At 39.6% G+C, this 22,391-nt stretch overlaps 1 protein-coding gene across 1 annotated transcript; it reads right to left on the reverse strand.

Annotated features, from left to right (window-relative positions):
* Window positions 1–21,436: 21,436 nt before the first annotated feature.
* On the reverse strand, window positions 21,437–21,763 carry LOC123848905 (protein lin-52 homolog). The gene has a single exon (XM_045881768.1). The coding sequence runs from the start codon at window positions 21,761–21,763 to the stop codon at window positions 21,437–21,439; it is 327 nt and encodes a 108-aa protein (XP_045737724.1).
* Between the last annotated feature and the right edge of the window lie 628 nt (window positions 21,764–22,391).

Raw genomic sequence — 22,391 nt, forward strand, 5'->3', positions numbered from 1 at the left:
AAGCATTGCTTATGTCATTGTAATAGCACAATGGAAATGCCGTGTTTATGGTTTCAAAGCCTTTAACTCATTGAAACTTCTAGAATACTAGTACCCCTTTCAGAGACTCTCTCTTCTAGAACACTCCAGTGATGGTCCGTCCCGTGGGGGTGGGATGGCTTGGGTTTCTTTGAAGGTTTGCTAACTTTTAGAAAATTAAGGACTCAGGGTAACTTAATGGATACACTGATTGTGAACATTGTTCTGACAGTTTAATGATCTGTAAGCCATGCTGTGTTGGGTCATTTGATGTAAATAGTAAGGGGAGTGCGAAGACCAGGGCTTGACAATATTCCACACACAAATATGTAAAGCTATGTTCCTTTTTTTATTAATTTTTTTGTTAACATATGATGTTTTATTTGTTTCAGGGGTACAGGTCTGTGATAAAGCTATGTTTCTTAAATGATTAAAAGTCAGCAAAATACCAGACTCCTGAACTGAGTTAGTATTGCACATTTCTGGGTTTTGTTGTATGGTAGCCATGTTTGGCTAACACCTTGAAGACAGATGTGTAGAATTACGTGTTTATTACCTAAGATTAAGTTTCTTGCCTTCATTTGAGCAAAATCACTATTGATATGAAAAGATTTTTCACGGGATGCCTGGGTGGCTCAGTCGGTTAAGTGTCTGCCTTCAGCTCAGGTCGTGATCCCAGGGTCTTGGGATCGAGCCCCGCATCCGGCTCCTTGCTCAGCGGGGAGCCTGCTTCTCCCTCTGCCTGCTCCCCCTGCTTGTGTTCCCTCTCTCTGACAAATAAATAAATAAAATATTTAAAAAAAAAAAAGATTTTTCACATAATTTCTGTTTTATGAATGGTAATGATCTGAAGGATTAAAAAATAAAATGTAACACTATTCCAAGAGACCAGAAATAAACCCTCAATATAAAGTCAATTTTCAACAAGTTTGCCAAGACCATTCATTAGGGAAAGGACAGTCTTTTCAGCAAATGCAAAAGAATAAAGTTAGACTCTTACCCTACACCACAGACAACAATTAGCTGAAAATGGATCAAAGATGTCAACATAAGACCTGAAACTATGAAATTCTTAGAAGAAAACATAGGGGGAAAGCTTCAGGACATTGGATTTAGCAATGATGTCTTGGATGACACCAAACGCACAGACACCAAAGGAAAAAATATGCAAATTGTACTTCATCAAATTAAAACCTTTGTCTGTCAAAGGACATTATCAAGAGAGTGAAAGGCAACCTATAGAATGGGAGAAATATTTGTAAACCATGTATCTGATAAGAGATTAATTTCCTGAATATATATAAAGACCTACAACTCGATGACAGTAAAACAACACAATTAAAAAAGGAGCAAAGAACTTGAATGGACATTTCTCTGAATAAGATACACAGGTGGCCAATAAGCACACAAAAAGATAACATCACTAATCATTAGGGAAATGCAAATCAAAACCAAAGTGAGATACTACTTCACGTACATCAGGATGGCAATGGTATAATAAATAATATATTTGGTCTTTGTCCCTGCCTCCAGGGACAGCGTTCCTAAACTCTTGGAGTCTCCAAAGTGATAGAAGTATCTTTTGCTAATGTGACTCTAAGAGTGGGAGAGCTAGATAGAACAAGGATGGGAGCTAGTTACTGGAAAGACCAAACCTTGATTAGATTGGAACTTTTAGCTCCATTCCTGACCTCTTAGGTGAGAGGAGCTAGGGATTAAGTTTAATCAGCAATGGCCAATGACTTAATCATGCCTAAGTAATGAAACTGCCATTACAACTCCTTAAGAATGGGATTTCCCTGAACAAAAGCAAGCAAATGTCTGAGAAGCCTTATAAAATTCGTTGTCTCAGCTTCCTTTCATGGGTCTTTCAGAGACTAATAAAAAAATTAAATTAGTTAACGAGGAAATGGGGAAAGGCAGAGAGGAGAGTCAACTCTCCCAGTAAGGTGGAAATCTCTAAGTGGTTATTAAGAAATGAAATAAAACAGACATAGATGGGGTTGAAAAAAGCTATTAATACAGAACTATTGAAGATTGGGTGGACCAAATGAACTCCCTTCTGGTTCCCCAACATTAAAATGCCCCAAACAAGTTTGCTCTATTTACCCCAGTTTGGAGGAATTTAAAAAGCTGGAAGGCGAAGAGAAACCTGGCCTGGAATCACCTAAGGCAATAGTCAGGCAAATTAACCCAGATAAAGATTGACACACGGGCCAGGGTCCCTTGGCTTGGGACTCAAAGCTAACACTCAGAAATGGGTAAAATGGTCAGAGGATAAAGATAAGAAGTTCCTGAGATTCCTGGATGCAGGAGACACATACACTCTGGTACCAAAACCTGTTGGTGAGGTCCTAACATGGGCTGCAATTAGATTGAAGGAATATAGAAACGTAAGAGTTGATAGGATTAAGGTGAAAGTTTAAGTGAAAATTGTAATGTTTAAACAGGCTTTATGTGAAGAGGTTGTTGTCTCCTTTATCTGAATGTTTTATGGGAATAGATACTGTTAAAAACAAGACAACAGGCCTAAAGGGGAGTCATTTCAGCAAAGCCCCCTGCCCGAACTGAGACTTAACTTAGTTTCTGCTTTCCCAGGGATGGAATCTTAAACTAGTGTCTAATTAGCACTAGTTAGGCAATCTGCCTGATAGACCCCCTGCTATACCCAAAAGGAAAGCAAACTTGCAATAACCAACCTACGTTTTTGTCTAGTTTAACACCTGGGTGGCTCAGTGGGTTAAGTGTCCAATTCTTGGTTTCAGCTCAGGTTACGATCTGGGGGTTCTGGGATCGAGCTCCACATCAGGCTCTGTGCTCAGCGTGGATTCTGCGGGAGATTCTCTCTTCCCCTCTGCTCCTCCCTTGCTCTCTCTGTCTCTCTCTCAAATAAATAAATAAAATCTTAAAAAAAACCACGTCATTTTGTATAGCTCCTTGGAGCTCCTTTCTATCTGGCTAGATTGGATGCTTCCCAATTTATGAGTCATTGAATAAAGCCAATAAGATCTTTAAAACTTACTCAGTTGAATCTTGTTTTGTAAAAGTATTATATCTGACTAGGGAACACTTTCCCTACATAGTGTAGGGCAACCTGATTGGGTGGAGGCCAGCAGCACAGGAGGTGAAAGTATTTACCCAAAGCAGAAGAGAGATAGAAGTTTATTGAATACACTGCAAGGGAGCAGACACGAAGGACAGACTGTCTACCAGGAGGGAGTGGTGGGGGGCTACAGTTAGGGAGGGAAGGTGAGGAAATATGGGAAAGTATGGAATTTTCCTTTTACCGGTGCCCATTGGTCAGCTAGGGCTTATAGATATTTTGAGGTGGGTCATCTAATGGGCCTGTTTATATTCAGCCTCGGGGTCACTGTGGGCCCTTTTACCTTTCTCAGATTTCATTGCTCAAGTTGGTTGCCTAAAAGCGGCCTCTACACTTAGTACTGTAGAACGAAAATCTGCTAAGGCTTTTACTTTATACCATCAAATTGCCCTATGGTAAAACGATTGTAATTTACAATTCCATAAGAAATGAATGCCTTGAAAAAATAGTCACTAAATGGAATCTTTGCCAGTGTTATGGGTCAAAAATTTCCTCTTAGGTAGTTTCAATTATTATAATTGGTACTCTGCTTGCTCATGAAACTGAGACATTATTTGGCCATTTTTATTTGTTCTCTTATAAATTACATCCATGTAGATTTGCTCCTTTTCTATTGCTGTTTGTATCTTACTGATTTAAAAGAGTGTTGGTGTATTAAAGGTATTGAGTTTTGTCTGTCAAATATTGAAAGTATTTTTTTCTCAGATATTTTTTAACTTTTGATTGTGTTTAAGGTAATCATTTTTAATACAGAAATGTAAAACTTTGTATTTAAAATTTCCATTCATGTTCTTAATCTTTCTGTCTAAGCTATCATGTTTAGGAACACTTCCCTGCCTTATGATTAAAAAACATTATTTTAAATAAGAGGCAATTACTAATTAGGATTAATGGACCAATGGGTGAATGGAACTATGATAGAAATCATTTACCAGAAGTCTAAATACTGGGTTCACACAAACAGTAGAATTGTTTTTAAAAGGCTTTAAAAAATGATAATTGGTACCTTTCTTCACTGAAAGGATCTAGCACTTCTTGGAAAAAAGGCTAATTTCAAGGACTGAAGCAGAGAAAATACAAGATGAGCCTGGAACTTTTTTTTTTTTAATTCTAGAAAGTAAAGATGGGCTCAAAGAATGATGTAAATAGTCAACTTGACATAAGAATCAGGTGGAAAAGGGGGCTATTGGGGCACCTGTGTGGCTCAGTCATTAAGCGGCTGCCTTCAGCTCGGGTCATGATCCCAGGGTCCTGGGATCGAGCCCCACATCGGGCTCCCTGCTCAGTGGGAAGCCTGCTTCTCCCTCTCCCACTCCCCCTGTTTGTATTCCCTCTCTCTCTGTGTCTCTCTGTCAAATAAATAAAATCTTTAAAAAAAAAGAAAGAAAAAGAGGATATTGACCAAATCTGAGGCAACTTAAGTATCAAAATCACAATACTAATGGATTATGTCCCATTAAATAAGAATCTTTGAGTCTATCTGGAACTTTTTTTTTAAATTCTAGAAAGTAAAGATGGGCTCAAATAATGATGTAAATGGTCAACTTGACATAAGAATCAGGTGGAAAAGGGGCTGGGGAGCAAGATGGCGGAGGAGTAGGAGACCTGGATTTCGTCTGGTCTCAGGAATTCAGCTGGATAGGGATCAAACCATTCTGAACACCTACAAACTCAACAGGAGATCGAAGAAAAGAAGAGCAACAACTCTCTCATCAGAAAAGCGACCACTTTCTGGAAGGTAGGACGTGCGGAGAAGTGAATCCGCGGCGATATTCGGGAGGATAGACGGCGGGGGAGGGGCCTCTGTCGGCCGCTTCTGGCAAGTGATAGAACCACGGAGCAGAAAATCGGAACTTTTAAAAGTCTGCTCCACTGAGGGACGTCACTCTGGTGGCTAAGCAGGGGGTGGAACCCTCCGGGACAGTGTGGTCTCAGGACCCTCGGGGTCACAGAAAGACCGGGGGTGCCTGAGTGTGGCCGAGCTCCCAGGTATCGGAGCAGGGAAGCCGGCTGCAGAGGCGGAGCCCAGGCGCGGGCTCTCAGCTCGGGGTGGCCATAAACCGTGATGCGCGGCACAGTCGGGCCCCTGCTCCTCCAGCAGGGACCCAACAAGCGGCAGGTCCGGGGAGACTCACCTTCCTCCCCCGGGAGGAGCCGCGCGGGAGCGCACCGCAGGGATCTGCTGGGTTTGGAGACTCCACCCGGGGTCCAGTGCCAGAGATAGAAACGCGCGGTCACAGGCCGGGCGAGCACGGAGTGCGGCCGGAGACCGGGGAGACGGGAGTGACTGACGGCTTTTCTCTGGGGTCTCACTGAGGAGCGGGCCCCGAATTCTCAGCTCCTCCGGGGCGGAGATTGGGAGGCCGCCATTTTCACTCTCCGCCTCCAAAGCTGTACGGAAAGCTCGCAGGGAACAAAAGCCCCGGAGAGCAAACCCGAGCAGATTACTTAGCCGGGAGGGGGCAAGGGCGGGGCAATTCCGCCTCCGGCAGAGACATTTGGAAACCACGGCAACAGGCCCCTCCCCAGAAGATCAGCGAGAACAGCCGGCCAAGACCAAGTTTACCGATCAATGAGAACGGCAGAACTCCAGCACTAGGGGAATACTGCACATAGAATCCATGGCTTTTTTACCATGATTCTGTACTCTTTCAAAGTTAATTTTTTTTAACTGTCTTTTTTTTTTTTTAATTTTTCTTTTTCCCTTTTTCAACCAACGTTTTATCAAACCCTTTTTTAAAAAACTTTATTTTTCATTTTTAGAGTCATATTCTATCCCTTCATAGTAGTTACCTGTATTTTTGGCATATATATATATATAAGTTGTTCTCTCTTTAAAATTTTGAGATAATTTCTTCTAGCGGATCAAAATATACCCTAAATCTCTAGTGTATGGTTTTTTTCTACTCCCCTGCCTGATCACATTCTCTCCCTTTTTTTTTTTAAATCCTCTTCTTTCTTTTTTCAAACAACTTATCAATTCCTTTTATAAAATTTTTTGTAATTTCCAGCTTTACAGTCAAATTCCATTCCTTCATCATATCAACCCTTATTTTTGTACATATATAAGTTTTTCTTTCTTTAAAATTTTGGGAGGCACTTTCTTCTAAAAGACCAAAAAACACCCAAAATCTAGTGTGTGGCACTGATCTACGCACCAGCCTGATCATTTTCGATCATATTCTGTTTTTTTTTGTTTTGTTCTGTTTTTGTTTGTTTTTATCTTTATCTTTTTCTTTTTTTTTTTTCTTTTCTTTTTCTTTTTTCTCTCTTTCCCTTTCTTTTCCCACTGCTTCAGGTCTTTTCTGATTTGTTTAGAGTATATTTTCTGGGGACGTTGTTACCCTGTTAGCATTTTGTTCTCTCATTAATCTATTTTCCTCTGGACAAAATAAAAAGACAGAAAAAAATCACCTCAACAAAAAGAACAAGAGGTAGTACCGACTGCCAGGGACCTACTCAATACAGACATTAGTACGATGTCGGATCTAGAGTTCAGAATCATCACTTTAAAGATACTAGCTGGGCTGGGCGCCTGGGTGGCTCAGTTGGGTAAGCGACTGCCTTCGGCTCAGGTCATGATCCTAGAGTCCCAGGATCGAGTCCCGCATCGGGCTCCCTGCTCGGCAGGGAGTCTGCTTCTCCCTCTGACCCTCCGCCCTCTCATGTGCTTTCTCTCTCATTCTCTCTCTCAAATAAATAAATAAAATCTTAAAAAAAAAAAAGATACTAGCTGGGCTTGAAAAAAGCATGGAAGTTATTAGAGAAACCCTTTCTGGAGAAGTAAAAGAACTAAAATCTAACCAAGTCGAAATCAAAAAGGCTATTAATGAGATGCAATCAAATATGGGGGCGCTAACTGCTAGGATAAATGAGGCATAAGAGAGAATCACTGATATAGAAGACCAAATGATGGAAAATAAAGAAGCTGAGAAAAAGAGAGATAAACAACTACTGGATCACGAGGGCAGAATTCAAGAGATAAGCGATACCATAAGACGAAACAACATTAGAATAATTGGGATCCCAGAAGAAGAAGAGAGAGAGGGGCAGAAGGTATAATGGAGCAAATTATAGCAGAGAACTTCCCTAATTTGGGGAAGGAAACAAGCATCAAAATCCAGGAAGCACAGAGAACCCCTCTCAAAATCAATAAAAATAGGTCAACACCCTGACATCTAATAGTAAAACAAGTCTCAGAGACAAAGAGAAAATCCTGAAAGCAGCTCGGGAGAAGAGATATGTAACCTACAATGGTAGAAACATTAGATTGGCAACAGACCTATCCACAGAGACCTGGCAGGCCAGAAAGGACTGGCAGGATATATTCAGAGCACTAAATGAGAAAAATATGCAGCCAAGAATACTGTATCCAGCTAAGCTGTCATTGAAAATAGAATGAGAGATAAAAAGCTTCCAGGACAAACAAAAACTAAAGGAATTTGCAAATACGAAACCAACCCAACAAGAAATATAGAAAGGGGTCCTCTAAGCAAAGAGAGACCCTAAAAGCAACATAGACCAGAAAGGAACACAGACAATATACAGTAACAGTCACCTTACAGGCAATACAATGGCACTAAATTCCTATCTTTCAATAGTTACCCTGAATGTAAATGGGCTAAATGCCCCAATCAAAAGACACAGGCTATCAGATTGGATTAAAAAATAAGACCCATCGATATGCTGTCTGCAAGAGACTCATTTTAGACCCAAAGACACCCCCAGATTGAAAGTGAGGGGTGGAAAACCATTTACCATGCTAATGGACACCAAAAGAAAGCTGGGGTGGCAATCCTTATATCAGACAAATTGGGTTTTAAACCAAAGACTGTAATAAGAGATGAGGAAGGACGCTATATCATACTTAAAGGGTCTATCCAACAAAAAGATTTAGCAATTGTAAATATCTATGCCCCTAACATGGGAGCAGCCAATTATATAAGGCAATTAATAACAAAAGCAAAGAAACACATCGACAACAATACAATAATAGTGGGGGACTTTAACACCCCCCTCACTGAAATGGACAGATCATCTAAGCAAAAGATCAAAAAGGAAATAAAGACTTTAAATGACACACTGGACCAATGGACTTCACAGACATATTCAGAACATTCCATCCCAAAGCCACGGAATACACATTCTTCTCTAGTGCCCATGGAACATTCCCCAGAATCGATCACATCCTAGGTCATAAATCAGGTCTCAACCAGTACCAAAAGATTGGGATCATTCCCTGCCTATTTTGAGACCACAATGCCTTGAAACTAGAACTCAATCACAAGAGGAAAGTCAGAAAGAACTCAAATACATGGAGGTTAAAGAGCATCCTACTAAAGAATGAATGGGTCAACCAGGAAATTAAAGAAGAATTAAAAAAAATTCATAGAAACCAATGAAAATGAAAACCCAACTGTTCAAAATCTTTGGGATGCAGCAAAGGCAGTCCTAAGAGGAAAGTATATAGCAATACAAGCCTTTCTCAAGAAACAAGAAAGGTCTCAAGTACACAACCTAACCCTACAACTAAAGGAGCTGGAGAAAGAACAGCAAATAAAGCCTAAACCCAGCAGAAGAGAAATAATAAAGGTCAGAGCAGAAAAATCAATGAAATAGAAACTAAAAGAACAGTAGAACAGATAAAGCAAACTAGGAGCTGGTTCTTTGAAAGAATTAACAAGATTGATAAACCCCTGGCCAGACTTACCAAAAAGAAAAGAGAAATGACCCAAATCAACAAAATCATGAATGAAAGAGGAGAGATCACAACCAACAGCAAAGAAAGACAAACAATTATAAGAACATATTATGAGCAACTCTATGCCAGCAAATTAGATAACCTGGAAGAAGTGGATGCATTCCTAGAGATATATCAACTACTAAAACTGAACCAGGAAGAAATAGAAAACCTGAACAGACCTATAACCACTAAGGAAATTGAAGCAGTCATCAAAAATCTCCCAAAAAACAAAAGCCCAGGGCCAGATGGCTTCCCAGGGGAATTCTACCAAACATTTCAAGAAGAATTAATACCTATTCTTCTGAAACTGTTCCAAAAAATAGAAATGGAAGGAAAACTTCCAAACTCATTTTAGGAAGCCAGCATTACCTTGATCCCAAAACCAGACAAAGGCCCCATCAAAAAGGAGAATTACAGACCAATATCCCTGATGAACATGGATGCAAAAATTCTCACCAAAATACTAGCCAGTAGGATCCAACAGTACATTAAAAGGATTATTCACCACGACCGAGTGGGATTTATTCCTGGGCTGCAGGTTGGTTCAACATCCGCAAATCAATCAACATGATAAAATACATTAACAAAAGAAAGAACAAGAACATATGATCCTCTCAATAGATGCAGAAAAAGCATTTGACAAAGTACAGCATCCTTTCTTGATCAAAACTCTTCAGAGTATAGGCATAGAGGGTACATACCTCAATATCATAAAAGCCATCTATGAAAAACCTACAGCGAATATCATCCTCAATGGGGAAAAACTGAGAGCTTTCCCCCTAAGGTCAGGAATGCGGCAGGGATGTCTATCACCACTGCTATTCAACATAGTATTAGAAGTCCTAGCCACAGCAATCAGACAACAAAAAGAAATTAAAGGCATCCAAATCGGCAAAGAAGAAGTCAAACTCTCACTCTTTGCAGATGATATGATACTTTATGTGGAAAACCCCAAAGACTCCACCCCAAAACTGCTAGAACTCATACAGGAATTTAGTCAAGTGGCAGGATATAAAATCAATGCACAGAAATTAGTGGCATTCCTATACACCAACAACAAAATGGAAGAAAGAGAAATGAAGGAGTCGATCCCATTTACAATTGCACCCAAAACCATAAGATACCTAGGAATAAATCTAACCAAAGAGGCAAAGGATCTGTACTCAGAAAACTATAAAATACTCATGAAAGAAATTGAGGAAGACACAAAGAAATGGAAAAACATTCCATGCTCATGGATTGGAAGAACAAATATTGTGAAGATGTCAATGCTACCTAGAGCAATCTACACATTCAATGCAATCTCCATCAAAATACCATCCACTTTTTTCAAAGAAATGGAACAAATAATCCTAAAATTTGTATGGAACCAGAAAAGACCCCGCATAGCCAGAGGAATGCTGAAAAAGAAAAGCAAAGCTGGCGGCATCACAATTCCGGACTTCCAGCTCTATTACAAAGCTGTTATCATCAAGACAGTATGGTACTGGCACAAAACCAGACACATAGATCAGTGGAACAGAATAGAGAGCCCAGAAATGGACCCTCAACTCTATGGTCAACTAATCTTTGACAAAGCAGGAAAGAATGTCCAATGGAAAAAAGACAGTCTCTTCAACAAATGGTGTTGGGAAAATTGGACGCCACATGCAGAAGAATGAAACTGGGCCATTTTCTTACACCACACACAAAAATAGACTCCAAATGGTTGAAAGACCTCAATGTGAGACAGGAGTTCATCAAAATCCTAAAGGAGAACACAGGCAGCAACCTCTTTGACCTCAGCCGCAGCAACTTCTTCCTAGAAACATCGCCAAAGGCAAGGGAAGCAAGGGCAAAAATGAACTATTGGGACTTCATCAAGATAAAAAGCTTTTGCACAGCAAAGGAAACAGTCAACAAAACCAAAAGACAACTGACAGAATGGGAGAAGATATTTGCAAATGACATATCAGATAAAGGGCTAGTATCCAAAATCTATAAAGAACTTATCAAACTCAACACCCAAAGAACAAAGAATCCAATCAAGAAATGGGCAGAAGACATGAACAGACATTTTTCCAAAGAAGACATCCAAATGGCCAACAGACACATGAAAAAGTGCTCAACATCGCTCAGCATCAGGGAAATCCAAATCAAAACCTCAATGAGATACCACCTCACACCAGTCAGAATGGCTAAAATTAACAAGTCAGGAAACGACAGATGTTGGCAGGGATGCAGAGAAAGGGGAGCCCTCCTACACTGTTGGTGGGAATGCAAGCTGGTGCAGCCACTCTGGAAAACAGTATGGAGGTTCTTCAAAAAGTTGAAAATAGAGCTACCATACAATCCAGCAATTGCACTACTGGGTATTTACCCCAAAGATACAAATGTAGGGATCTGAAGGGGTACGTGTACCCCGATGTTTATAGCAGCAATGTCCACAATAGCCAAACTGTGGAAAGAGCGAAGATGTCCATCTACAGATGAATGGATAAAGAAGAGGTGGTATATATATACAATGGAATATTATGCAGCCATCAAAAGGAATGAGATCTTGCCATTTGCAACGACATGGATAGAACTGGAGGGTATTATGCTGAGTGAAATAAGTCAAACAGAGAAAGACATGTATCATATGACCTCACTGATGTGAGGAATTCTTAATCTCAGGAAACAAACTGAGGGTTGCTGGAGTGGGGGGTGGGGTGGGTGGGATGAGGTGACTGGGTGATCGACACTGGGGAGGGTATGTGCTCTGGTAAGCGCTGTGAATTGTGCAAGACTGTTGAATCTCAGATCTGTACCTCTGAAATAAATAATGCAATATATGTTAAGAAAAAAAAAAAAGAAGAAGATAGCAGGAGGGGAAGAATGAAGGGGGGGAAATCGGAGGGGGAGACGAACCATGAGAGATGATGGACTCTGAAAAACAAACTGAGGGTTCTAGAGGGGAGGGGAGTGGGAGGATGGGTTAGCCTGGTGATGGGTATTAAAGAGGGCACGTTCTGCATGGAGCACTGGGTGTTATGCACAAACAATGAATCATGGAACACTACATCTAAAACTAAGGATGTAATGTATGGGGATTAACATAACAATAAAAAATTTAAAAAAAGAATCAGGTGGGAAAGGGAGATATTGACCAAATCTGAGGCAACTTAAGTATCAAAATCATGATACTAATGGATTATGTCCCATTAAATAAGAATCTTTGAGTCCATACTGATATAAACTAATGAATAAATAATTGGGGTATGAGAAAGCTCTTACTTTCATTAGAATACCAATTAATAAATGTAGAAGAAATCATGAAATTAGAAAATCTCTTTGGGCAACTATCATCCTCATCATCATAATCAATATAGGCAACAGCTACAACTAGTGGGTAAAGTTTGAGGAACAGTCTGTTAATGTAGGCTCTAAGTATCTCCCCAAAGATGTTTGTGAATGACAGGAGGAAAAATAACTTTACAAACACCACCTTAACCAGATAATGAAAGTTAACATCAAGATCAGATGCCGTGTGATAATGATTTTCTGAGAAGACACCATATCTGCGATATTCTTGCTAAAAGTGCGTCACCTGAATTTTATCACGAAGAAACACCAAACTCAAATTGAAGAGCAGTTTACAGAATAACTGACTTGTACTCTTCATAAAGGTCAGTGTCATGAAATACGAAGACTGAGAAACCGCTCTAGATTAAAGAAAACTAAAGAAACTGGACAACTAAATGCTGCAAAGAATAACCCACAATGACAGGGACAACCTGGTTCAAACAATATTAAAGTATTGTTGAAAAATTGTTTTACCTGATTTTACTTTGCTTTATCTTATAATTAGCATATGATAACTCAGAAAAACCTGAAAAATGGAGAAACTTTGGAATCTCCACTTTAAGAACTATTTAAAAAATTTACGAGGATGCCTGGGTGGCTCAGTTGGTTAAGTGCCCGATTTTTAGTTTTGGCTCAGGTCTTGATCTCATGGGTCTTGGGATCGAGCCCTGAGTTGAGCTCTGCGTTAAGTGGGGAGTCTGCTTGAGATTCTCTCTCTCTGCCCCTTCCCCCACTCGTGTGTGCGTGCTCTCTCTCTCAAATAAATAAATCTTAAAAAAAAATTTACAAATAGACCCTCCAGTTACCCAAATTGCAAATCTTTGAATATGTTTGAATAATAGTTTGTAAATTTTCTGGTATTGAAACTTTTCTGCCATGCTCTAAATTTTATTAAATATATATATATATATATATACACACACATTTCCAAACAAATATACATATATATATTTGTTTTTCCAACATGGGGAATTCCTTTAATATAGTCTATTAATGATAATTTTTAAAAACACCCCATTTTACAGGTGAAATGCTTAAGGAACTATGAAAGACACTTTCAGAAATGTCATTGTGCATTTCATTCCGTGAGCTCTAAGAAGATAAAATGACATGATTACAAGAGCAGAACAGTTTGAATTTCCTAAAAAGCATAGTCTTCCTTTATTTAAAGTTGTACTCCATTAATAATAATAATAATACAATCTGTACCTCAAAATCCCCATAAACTTTCACCACATGAAATTTTTATAGAAGTTCACATAAAGATTGGCTTGACTCCTACTATGATAGATTCCTCCCTGGTACATTTCTAATATTGTCAAGTATTTTCAAAATACCATTTTCATAGTATATGTCCAACATGTATGAGACACATTTCCAAAACGAGCATTACTAGGCACACTCCTTCTTCATGTACTACCATAAGATATAAGAAGAGACACCAGTAGAAGTCAGCCTTAGAACATACTACAAAGGAACATTTTGGACCTTATATGGGTTTCCTAAGCTCCAATGCATACTCTTGTGGGAATGTGCTTCCCAGCTGTACTAGTTTTCTAGGGCTACCGTATCAAAATACCACAGACCTGGTGGCTTAAATAATCGAAATTTATTTCTCACAGTTCTGGAGGCTAGAAGTCCAAGATCAAGGTGCTGGCAGGATTGTTTTTTTCTGAGGCCTTTCTCCTTGAACTTGCAGATGGCTTCCTTCTCACTGTGTCTTCACATGGTCTTTCCTCCATCCACAAGCATCCTTGGTATCTTCTTGTATATCCAAATATCCTCTTCTTATGAGGACATCAGTCACTTAGATTAGGGCCCACCCTGATGACCTCATTTTAACTTAATTACCTCTTTAAGACCCTACCTGCAAATATAGTCACAGTCTGAGGCACTGTTGGTTAGGACTTCAACAAAAGCATTTTGGGTGGATGAAATTCAGTCCATACCATCAGCCTGATGTGTTTGGGATCCCAGATATCTAGCTCCACTGGAGATCTAGTCCTGAGATTCATTAAGTGGTTTCCATAAGCAGAAGACTTCCAAAAGTAGAAATCTATCTCCAAACAATTTATATAGCAATAAGATACCATTGGGTATTGGCAAAGATAAACAAAGCTGGACATCGGTTAAAGTGGTAAAAGCAGTTAGTGCCATAGGGGAAAGAAGTGAGCTCCATTATAATTCGTGCAGAGGTGATAGGGTGTTTTAAAGGGAGAATGAGGGGGGCACCTGGGTGGCTCGGTTGGTTGGGCATCTGACTCTTGGTTTCGGCTCTGGTCATGGTTGCATGGGTCATGAGATCGAGCCCTGCATTGGACTCCGCACTCAGCAGGAATTCTGCTTGGAGTTGCTTTCCCTCTGCTCCCCCCCCCCCCCCTCAGTTTCTCTCTCTCTCTCAAATAAATAAATAAATCTTTTTTTTTTTTTTAAGGGAGAATGAGGGAATAGGGAGGGGGAGCAAGTACAGGCTTGAGCAGAGTCAGGGAAGTGAAAAATTACATAAAAAGTGTAAAAGTGTTGGTCAACCTAAATGTGATTAGACCATCTGTTCCTGCTAACTACCATTTATCAAAATTAGGCTCCCTCCCTCCCCCAAAAGACTGGGAGGCAAATACCCTATCCTTCCTGATGATTACATTTCAAAGGTATGGTTTTTGGGTCCTTGAGAAAGACACTCCTGGTTATAGGAAGTACAAATACATCTCAAAGGGACAGAGGAAGGATTTATACTTGTAAGTCCTTTTTAGTAAATGTTCTAAGAAAGGAAGACCAAGGGCCTATTATCAGGTATTGGCTGAAACAAACAGCAAGTTCTTTTGGCAGTCTTGAGCTTTTCCAGGGGGTGTGGTGAGGGGGGAGCGGTGGTCATCCCAGGGACATGGCCTTAGTCTGCTAGGAACCATGCTAGAGTTTGGTCAAGCCTCTTAGTGCATGGGTTTGGATTGGAGCCATTTGTGCCAAGAGTTTTTTGTTTGAACAATTTTAAGAGAGAGAGGGCACATGCGTGTGAGCGGGAGGAGGGGAGGAGGGGCAGAGTGGAGGGAGAGGGACAAGCAGACTCTGCACTGAGTGGGAGCTGACATGGGGCTCAATTTCACAACCCTGAGATCATGACCTGAGACGAAACCAAGAATTGGCCACCCAACTGACTGAGCTACCCAGGAGCTCTAATGCCAAGAGTTTTTATGGTTCTTGGTATCAACATCTTTCTCCCATGATCTTTGGATCAAGATCCATGATCTGACAATGAACTTTAAAATCCCTAAATACCATTCTGAAACAATTGAAGTGACTGCAATTCTTTCTAACCACTGGACTTTCCAACCATTGGACTTTCCAACTATTGGATTAATTGACCCTGGAACACTCTAGAATATTATCAGCCCCTGAACATCTACATGCTTTAATTAGACCCTAGGCCTCTAATAATTATTTGCTATTACTGTTATTTTTCAGAGCCTTAAAGAAACCCAAGAGACATCAAGAATAGAAAAGAGACATGGTGGGGGGGTGCCTGGGTAGCTCAGTTGGTTAAGCACCTGACTCTTGATCTCAGCTCAGGTCTTGATCTCAGGGTTGTGAGTTCAAGCCCTGTGGTTGGGTGTGGAGCAAACTAACAAAAAAAAAAAAAAAAAAGAAAAGAAAAAAGAAAAGAGACAGACCAATAATGGAAGCTGTTATCTAATTATTTTCTCACAAATTCATATAGAAACCATTACCTAATTTGTTTAACTCCATTCAGGGCATATGTCCTCCACAATCAGACCAACCAAATGAAGACAGCAACTGATATCTTCAAGTTACCTTCAACTGCACATTTATGTCTCCTCAATGAGAATTGCTGGGACATTTCTTCCCGTGCTTACCTCATCAAAGTGCTGCGTGTAATTTGGACATGATTCTGGTGAACAGGATTTACTGTCTCATCTGCCAAGGTTTGCCTTAGCTCCAGAAAGCCACCTAGTGTCCAACATCTAACTGATCATGCAGGGGTATAAAGCCCTGGCCATTTTGGCCCAAAGAGAGACAAGACTGATGGGTCCCGCATGCCCCAGAGCTCCCTGTGGGTTTGGCTGAGGCTTTGCCAGGTCTGTATGACAGTTTGTTTTCACCTTCTGCCTAATCCTCCTCCCACCCACCTCCCAAGTGTTCGTCCCTAATAAATGCCCTATAGGCAAAATTCCATCCCAGTGTTGGCTTTCAGAGAACCCAAATGCACCAGTGGTCAGTTGGACTTTCCAAATATTCAAAACAAGCCCACCAGTTGCTTGTATTTTATTAGGAAGATAAATTAGCAGGAGCAGTCTGAGACCCTGCATGTCACTGGTTTATACAAGGCTTTTTGTTTGACCTGACAGCAAGCTCTTGAACAAAAACCTGTATATGAAATTGAATCCTGACTCTGACCCAAATTGGATAGTCCTAGGCTGACTAAATAATTGAATATAAAAATTGGTTCGAAATACTTCTTATGGTATTTGTGATCATCATCGACCTTTTTGTCTTTCCCCATTGTCTGATATACAGGTGTTTAAATGTTGCTCTGCAGCCATTAACTCAAGGCTAAGTCCAACTAAAAATACTGTGTCAAAAACAGCCTTAATGGACAACTCAGTTCCTTTGGGAGCTGACATTAACCAAAAGGGGGAAACCGAGAGTTTCTAATGAAAATGATGCAATCCTGGTTTAACTAAGATAGAGGTATCAACAGAAGAACAAAGGCAGACATGACACACTATCGCTAAGATTCTCATGGCTTTCCAGAGCAATGGTCTCAAAGTGTGGTCCCTGGCGGAAGAGCATCTGAGAAGCTGTTAGATATGCAAATTCTCTAGCCTCACCCTAAACCTATGGAATGAACAATTCAGCACAGCACTCAGTGTTTTAACACCCTCTTCTAGTGCCTGCTAACACTGGAGAATCACTGCTGAAGAGAATATGCAAGTAACTGAAATTGTTTTCTTTCAGGACCCAGTAGCATGCTCCAGGGCAAACTCTGGGATGGGCTTCCAGTCAATCAGATGACTCAAGTGAAAGAAAACAGAGTCCACTATTCCTAGACTTTTTTCTTCCTGTCTTGTCACCTCCCTTAATATTTTATTTTTACCTTTGATTGTAAACAAAAGTAAACTCCTAACATGCTACTCACATAAAAGGTCTCTGAATTGTTCTGTGACATGACCCAAGCAAAGCCAGTTTCTAAGTTAATTTTTCTGAAATTAATATTTTGAGACTGGGAGAGCTAATATTTGAGGCTGGGATTGCCAGGCTGAGGACATAACCTGGACCAGCATGCAGCCTTCCAGTGGTGAGTCTAGCATATTTGACACCTGGAACAAGCATGTTGTTTTTTTGACATTCTTTCCTCCACACAGTACAGTTATTTTCAGTAATAATCATGAAATAAAATGAATAATAAAATAAAGGCCAGAAAAGAAATACAAACATTGAAACTTTTCTTTTATTGTAGACTTTGTATAATGATGTCAGGAAAAATGAGTAAACAAATAAATAAATATTAGAGTACAGAAAAGGACAAAAGTAATGGATTAATATAATACATTAATAATATTGATGTATGTTTTTGAAATGGGGAAAACTCATATCTACACATTGGTCTACATAGTAATCAACAGTAACATTATAGTTTTCCTTCAGGGAAATGAACAAATAATGAGGTCTAGTTTCATTCTATGTTCAGAATTCCTGTGAAAACCAGTAGGTCTCTTACATGAATAAGAGAAAAGGATTTATGCTCCCTGCATTATAACAATTTTGTGAATAATATTGCATATTGACCTAATAGTTAAATATCAGAATAAAGAAGATAACAATCAAAATAAGGAAAGCACTTTAGCTGCTCTATTAGAATCATGCTAGAGATTTGATGCTTCAGAGGGATGTGCTTGCTTACTGAAATTGGGATCCAATAGGGGCACCTGGGTTAAGCCTCTGACCCTTAGTTTCAGCTCAAGTCATGATCTCAGGGTTGTGAGGTTGAGCCTGGCGTCGGTTCCGTGCTCAGTATGGAGTCTGCTTGGGCTTTTCTCACCCCCAGCCCCTCAACCCCAATCTCTTTCTCTCTCTCAAATAAATAAATACATCTTTTTTAAAAAATTGAGACCCAGTAATATCCATCTCTATTAAGTAGTTGTGGTATTTTAAATGGGTGGGTTAACACAAAATCAAATCATTTCAAGGAAAAACCTTTTTTTTTTTACCTTTCTGTTTGCATTTTTAGATAACTTTTTTTCCCCATAATAAGGATCATTACAGGAATATAGAAAGTAATGATTGCGCTTATGACATGGACAAATAGGCATAAAAATAAATGAGTATCATAAAGGAAGATATAAGTTGTCTTAACAGCATATCATTAATTATACAGTTTCTTCAAAGGGAATAGAGTGTATGTGGCCACGGATATGCTCCACTCAGGTCTTCAAGGGAAACTATGAGGGGAGAGAGTTGACTGAAAGCCTCCACCTACAGCTCCTGTGAATGCTGTGGCCACATTCCCCTATCCCGGCAGCTCCCAGCCAACCAGTGTGCATGATGGACATATTAATGAAGGCCCATCCTTATAAGAAACCAGATTCCTTTAGCAGGGGACTTTGGCTCAAGGACTCCCCATCAGCCTGGCAGAGATTTTCTTAGCTTGCTCTGCATCTGAGTCTCCTCCTCCACAGCCCTCCTTCCTTCCCTCACTCCTTTCCCGGGTGTCATACATGCATGACATGGTGAAGCCTCTCCCTGCTCACTCACCTGTCTCCCCCTTATCTTTCATAGGTATTTCCCCCAATATGGCTCTCTCACATCTAATCCTGTCTTTGTGTCTGCTTCTCAGGATCCAAATGGACAGAGTGCTTGCTTTTTCATATCACCCATGAAATTCTCTCTGAGCCACAAAGATTCCATTTTCAAATTTGTACGAATGTTTTTTATTTTAAATATCCAATCAGTGATCCAACATAAATATTCATGTTGACTATTATGCAGGTCAAAACAAAGTCATTCTTTTTTCCGCCAGCTTTATTGAAGTATAGTTGAAAATAAAATTGTGGCAGCGCCTGGGTGGTTCAGTCAGTTAAGCGTCTGACTTCAGCTCAGGTGATCTTAGGGTCTTGAGACTGAGCCCCTAGTTGGGCTCCCTACTCAGCGGGGAGTCTGCTTCTCCCTCTCTCTCTGTCCCCCCCACCCCGTTCATCCTCTCTGTCTCTCTCTCAAATGAATAAAATCTTTAAAAAAAAAGAAAAGAAAATTGTACAATTTAAGGTATATAATGTGGTAATTTCATGTACATGTATATTGTAAAATGATTACTACAATAAAGTTAGTTAACACATCCATAACCTCATATATTTGACTGTGTGTGTGTGTGTGTGTGTGTTGAGGACATTTAAGGTCTCTCTTCGCAAATTTCAGGTACACAATACAGTATTGTTTACTATAGTTACCATGTTGTACGTCAGATTCCCAGAACTTATTCATCTTATAATTGTGAAAGTTTGTACCATTTGACCAACCTCTCCCCATTTCCCCCACTATCCAGCCCCAGCAACTACCATCCTACTCTCTGTTTCTATGAGTTCAAGTTTTCTAGATCTTACATATAAGTGAGATCGTACGGTATTTGTCTTTTTCTGTCTGACTTATTTCACCTAGCATAATGCCCTCAAGGTTAATTCATATTGTTGCAAATGACAGTTTCTTTCGTTTTTATGGCTGAATAATATTCCATTGTGTATATACACTATATTTTCTTTAAACAAAGTCAGTCTCAAGGTCACTACATAAAATATAGTACAATATAGACATAAAGTTTCTAAAAGATAAAATCAAAAAACGTTTTTATTTCATCTATAAGTGTAGAATGTTATTAGCTTACAAAACGTTAGGTTTTTTTGATAGACTCAAATAATTCTGCCATAATTTATGCTATTTCTCTATGACTGTTTCCCAAATTTTCAAAATGTTTTGTGCTTACAGTACTCGTTTGTTAGGGCTGGCAGAACAAAATACTACAGACTGGGTGGCTTAACCAACAGAAATATATTTCCTCACAATTCTGGAGGCTAGAAGTCTAAGATCGAGGTGTTAGTAGGACGGTTTCATCTGAAGCCTCTCTCCTTGGCTTGTAGATGGCCATTTTCTCCCTGTGTCTTCACATGGTCCTTCCTCTGCGTGTGTCTGCATTCAAATTTCCTTGTCATATTGGATTGGGGTCTATCCTAATGACCCCATTTAACCTTAATTACCTCTTTAAATTCCTTACTTCAAAATACAGTCACATTCTGAGGTGCTGGAGGTTAGGACTTCAACAGATGAATTTGGGGGACACCATTCAATCCATAACATTCACATGTATGGACAAAACACACTCATCCTCTGTGGGGTTTTTTTTGTTTTTTTTTTTTTGCTACACAATACTGTTGTCACCAGATGTGTGGGTTTTTCCGCATATCAGGCAATTCTCTGTTACCAGTCGGTTTCCTACAATTCAATTAAGTTTGGATACCATCTACATGGAGTAATTGGTCAATGTCAGCTCTGAGCACAGTAGGAGCTACCCAGCCCCATTCCCAGCCCCATAGCAGCCAGATACACATGTTCCTAGAGCAGCTTGCACGCAGCTTGCAGGAGCTAGGATGGAAAAAGATATTCCATGCAAATAGTTACCAAAAGAGAGCAGGGTGGCTATACAAATATCAGACAAAATAGAACTTATTATTTATTTATTTATTTTTTGAAGTTATAAAAATGGAATTCTTTATATGGTAAGGCAGTTTACACTTTTTCATATTTCCATGTATTTCATGAGAATTTCATTAATTAACTGCTCAAATCAAGCCAAGGGTCCCCAATCATGACAAGCTTTAAACGCCTATACAAAAAATTACTGCACTCCAAAAACCCAAAAGGGTTATCTGAGACATAATCACGTACCAAATCAAAGGGCATGGTTCATCTTCCAAAAGACACAGTCTAGTTACTACCAGCTCTAGAAGGTACACATTATTTCTATACTAACATAGAGCAATGCTCTAGGGAAGTGACAAACAATCATGTTTTGAGGACAAATATTTTTGGCATTTCTTTTCTTTCCATCATTTTTATCAGTGCAGATATTTGTATGAAAACAGGATCACTGGTCCTTGGGGATTCATCAGTTCCTATTGCTTATTTTTCATCCATGTCATCCTCTCAATTAATGCAGGAAAGAGGATTGAGACATCAAAACCAGATTAGGGTGTCAAGTAAATGTCAACCCCTAGAGTAGATGAATAATACTCATCCAGCCCCAGCTGATAGGCCAAGTTCTGTAGGCCTTGTACCTTCTCCATCAAATTAGCTGTGGTGAGGCTCCCCAGTTCTTTCAACATGTCAATGTCACCACATTCTATTTCAGCCATCCATTTGGGTGGAGAACTAGTAATAGGACTTTTAAAGGAAGCTGCGAATTCAGCAACACCTGGTAATTGTTCTGGCCAAAGGTCTGGTGGGGCATGGTCAAGTTTTTCAAAACTTAGCAAAGATGCTTCCAGATCTGTCCTGTCTGTGGGAGATGCCATTTTCCAACCCATGTCCAGACGAAATAGACTTTAAATCAAAAAAGTTTCCAAGAGTAAAGGAAGGATCCTGTATATTAATCGAAATTCAACACAGCAAGAAGATATAACAATTAGAAACATTTACATACCTAATGACAAACCAGCAAAACACATGAAGCAAAAACTGGCAAGAGTTGAAGGGAGAAATAGACAGCTCTACAATGAGAGTTGGAGACTTCAATACCCCTCTCACAATAATGGATGAAACAACTAGACAAAAGCTAACTGAGGGAAGAGAGGACTTAACACAATAAACCAAGTAGTTCTAACAGACAGGTACAGAATACTTCACCCAAGAATAATAGTGTGCACATTCTTCTCAAGTGCACACGGGACATTTTCCAGGAAAGACCATGTGTTAGGTCACACTGAAGTCTCAGCAGATTTAAAAAGATAGATATCATATAAAGTATCTTCTACCACAATGGGATGCAGTTAGAGAAATCAGTAACAGAAGGAAAACTAGAAAATTGACAATATTGTGGAAATTAAACTACACACTTTTAAACAATCAGTGAGTCAAAGAAGAAATCACAAGGGAAATTAGAAAATACTTAGAGAGGAATGAAAATGATAACATAACTATAAA

The sequence above is a fragment of the Mirounga angustirostris genome, unplaced genomic scaffold, assembly GCF_029215605.1.
Source record: "Mirounga angustirostris isolate CCGP_5_RB_7025 unplaced genomic scaffold, mMirAng1.0.hap1 SCAF_2, whole genome shotgun sequence".
In the NCBI taxonomy this organism is placed as follows: domain Eukaryota; kingdom Metazoa; phylum Chordata; class Mammalia; order Carnivora; family Phocidae; genus Mirounga; species Mirounga angustirostris.

Excerpts from the sequence above, each read along its gene's own strand:
- LOC123848905 (XM_045881768.1), bottom strand. The coding sequence starts at position 21,763 with ATGGCATCTCCCACAGACAGGACAGATCTGGAAGCATCTTTGCTAAGT.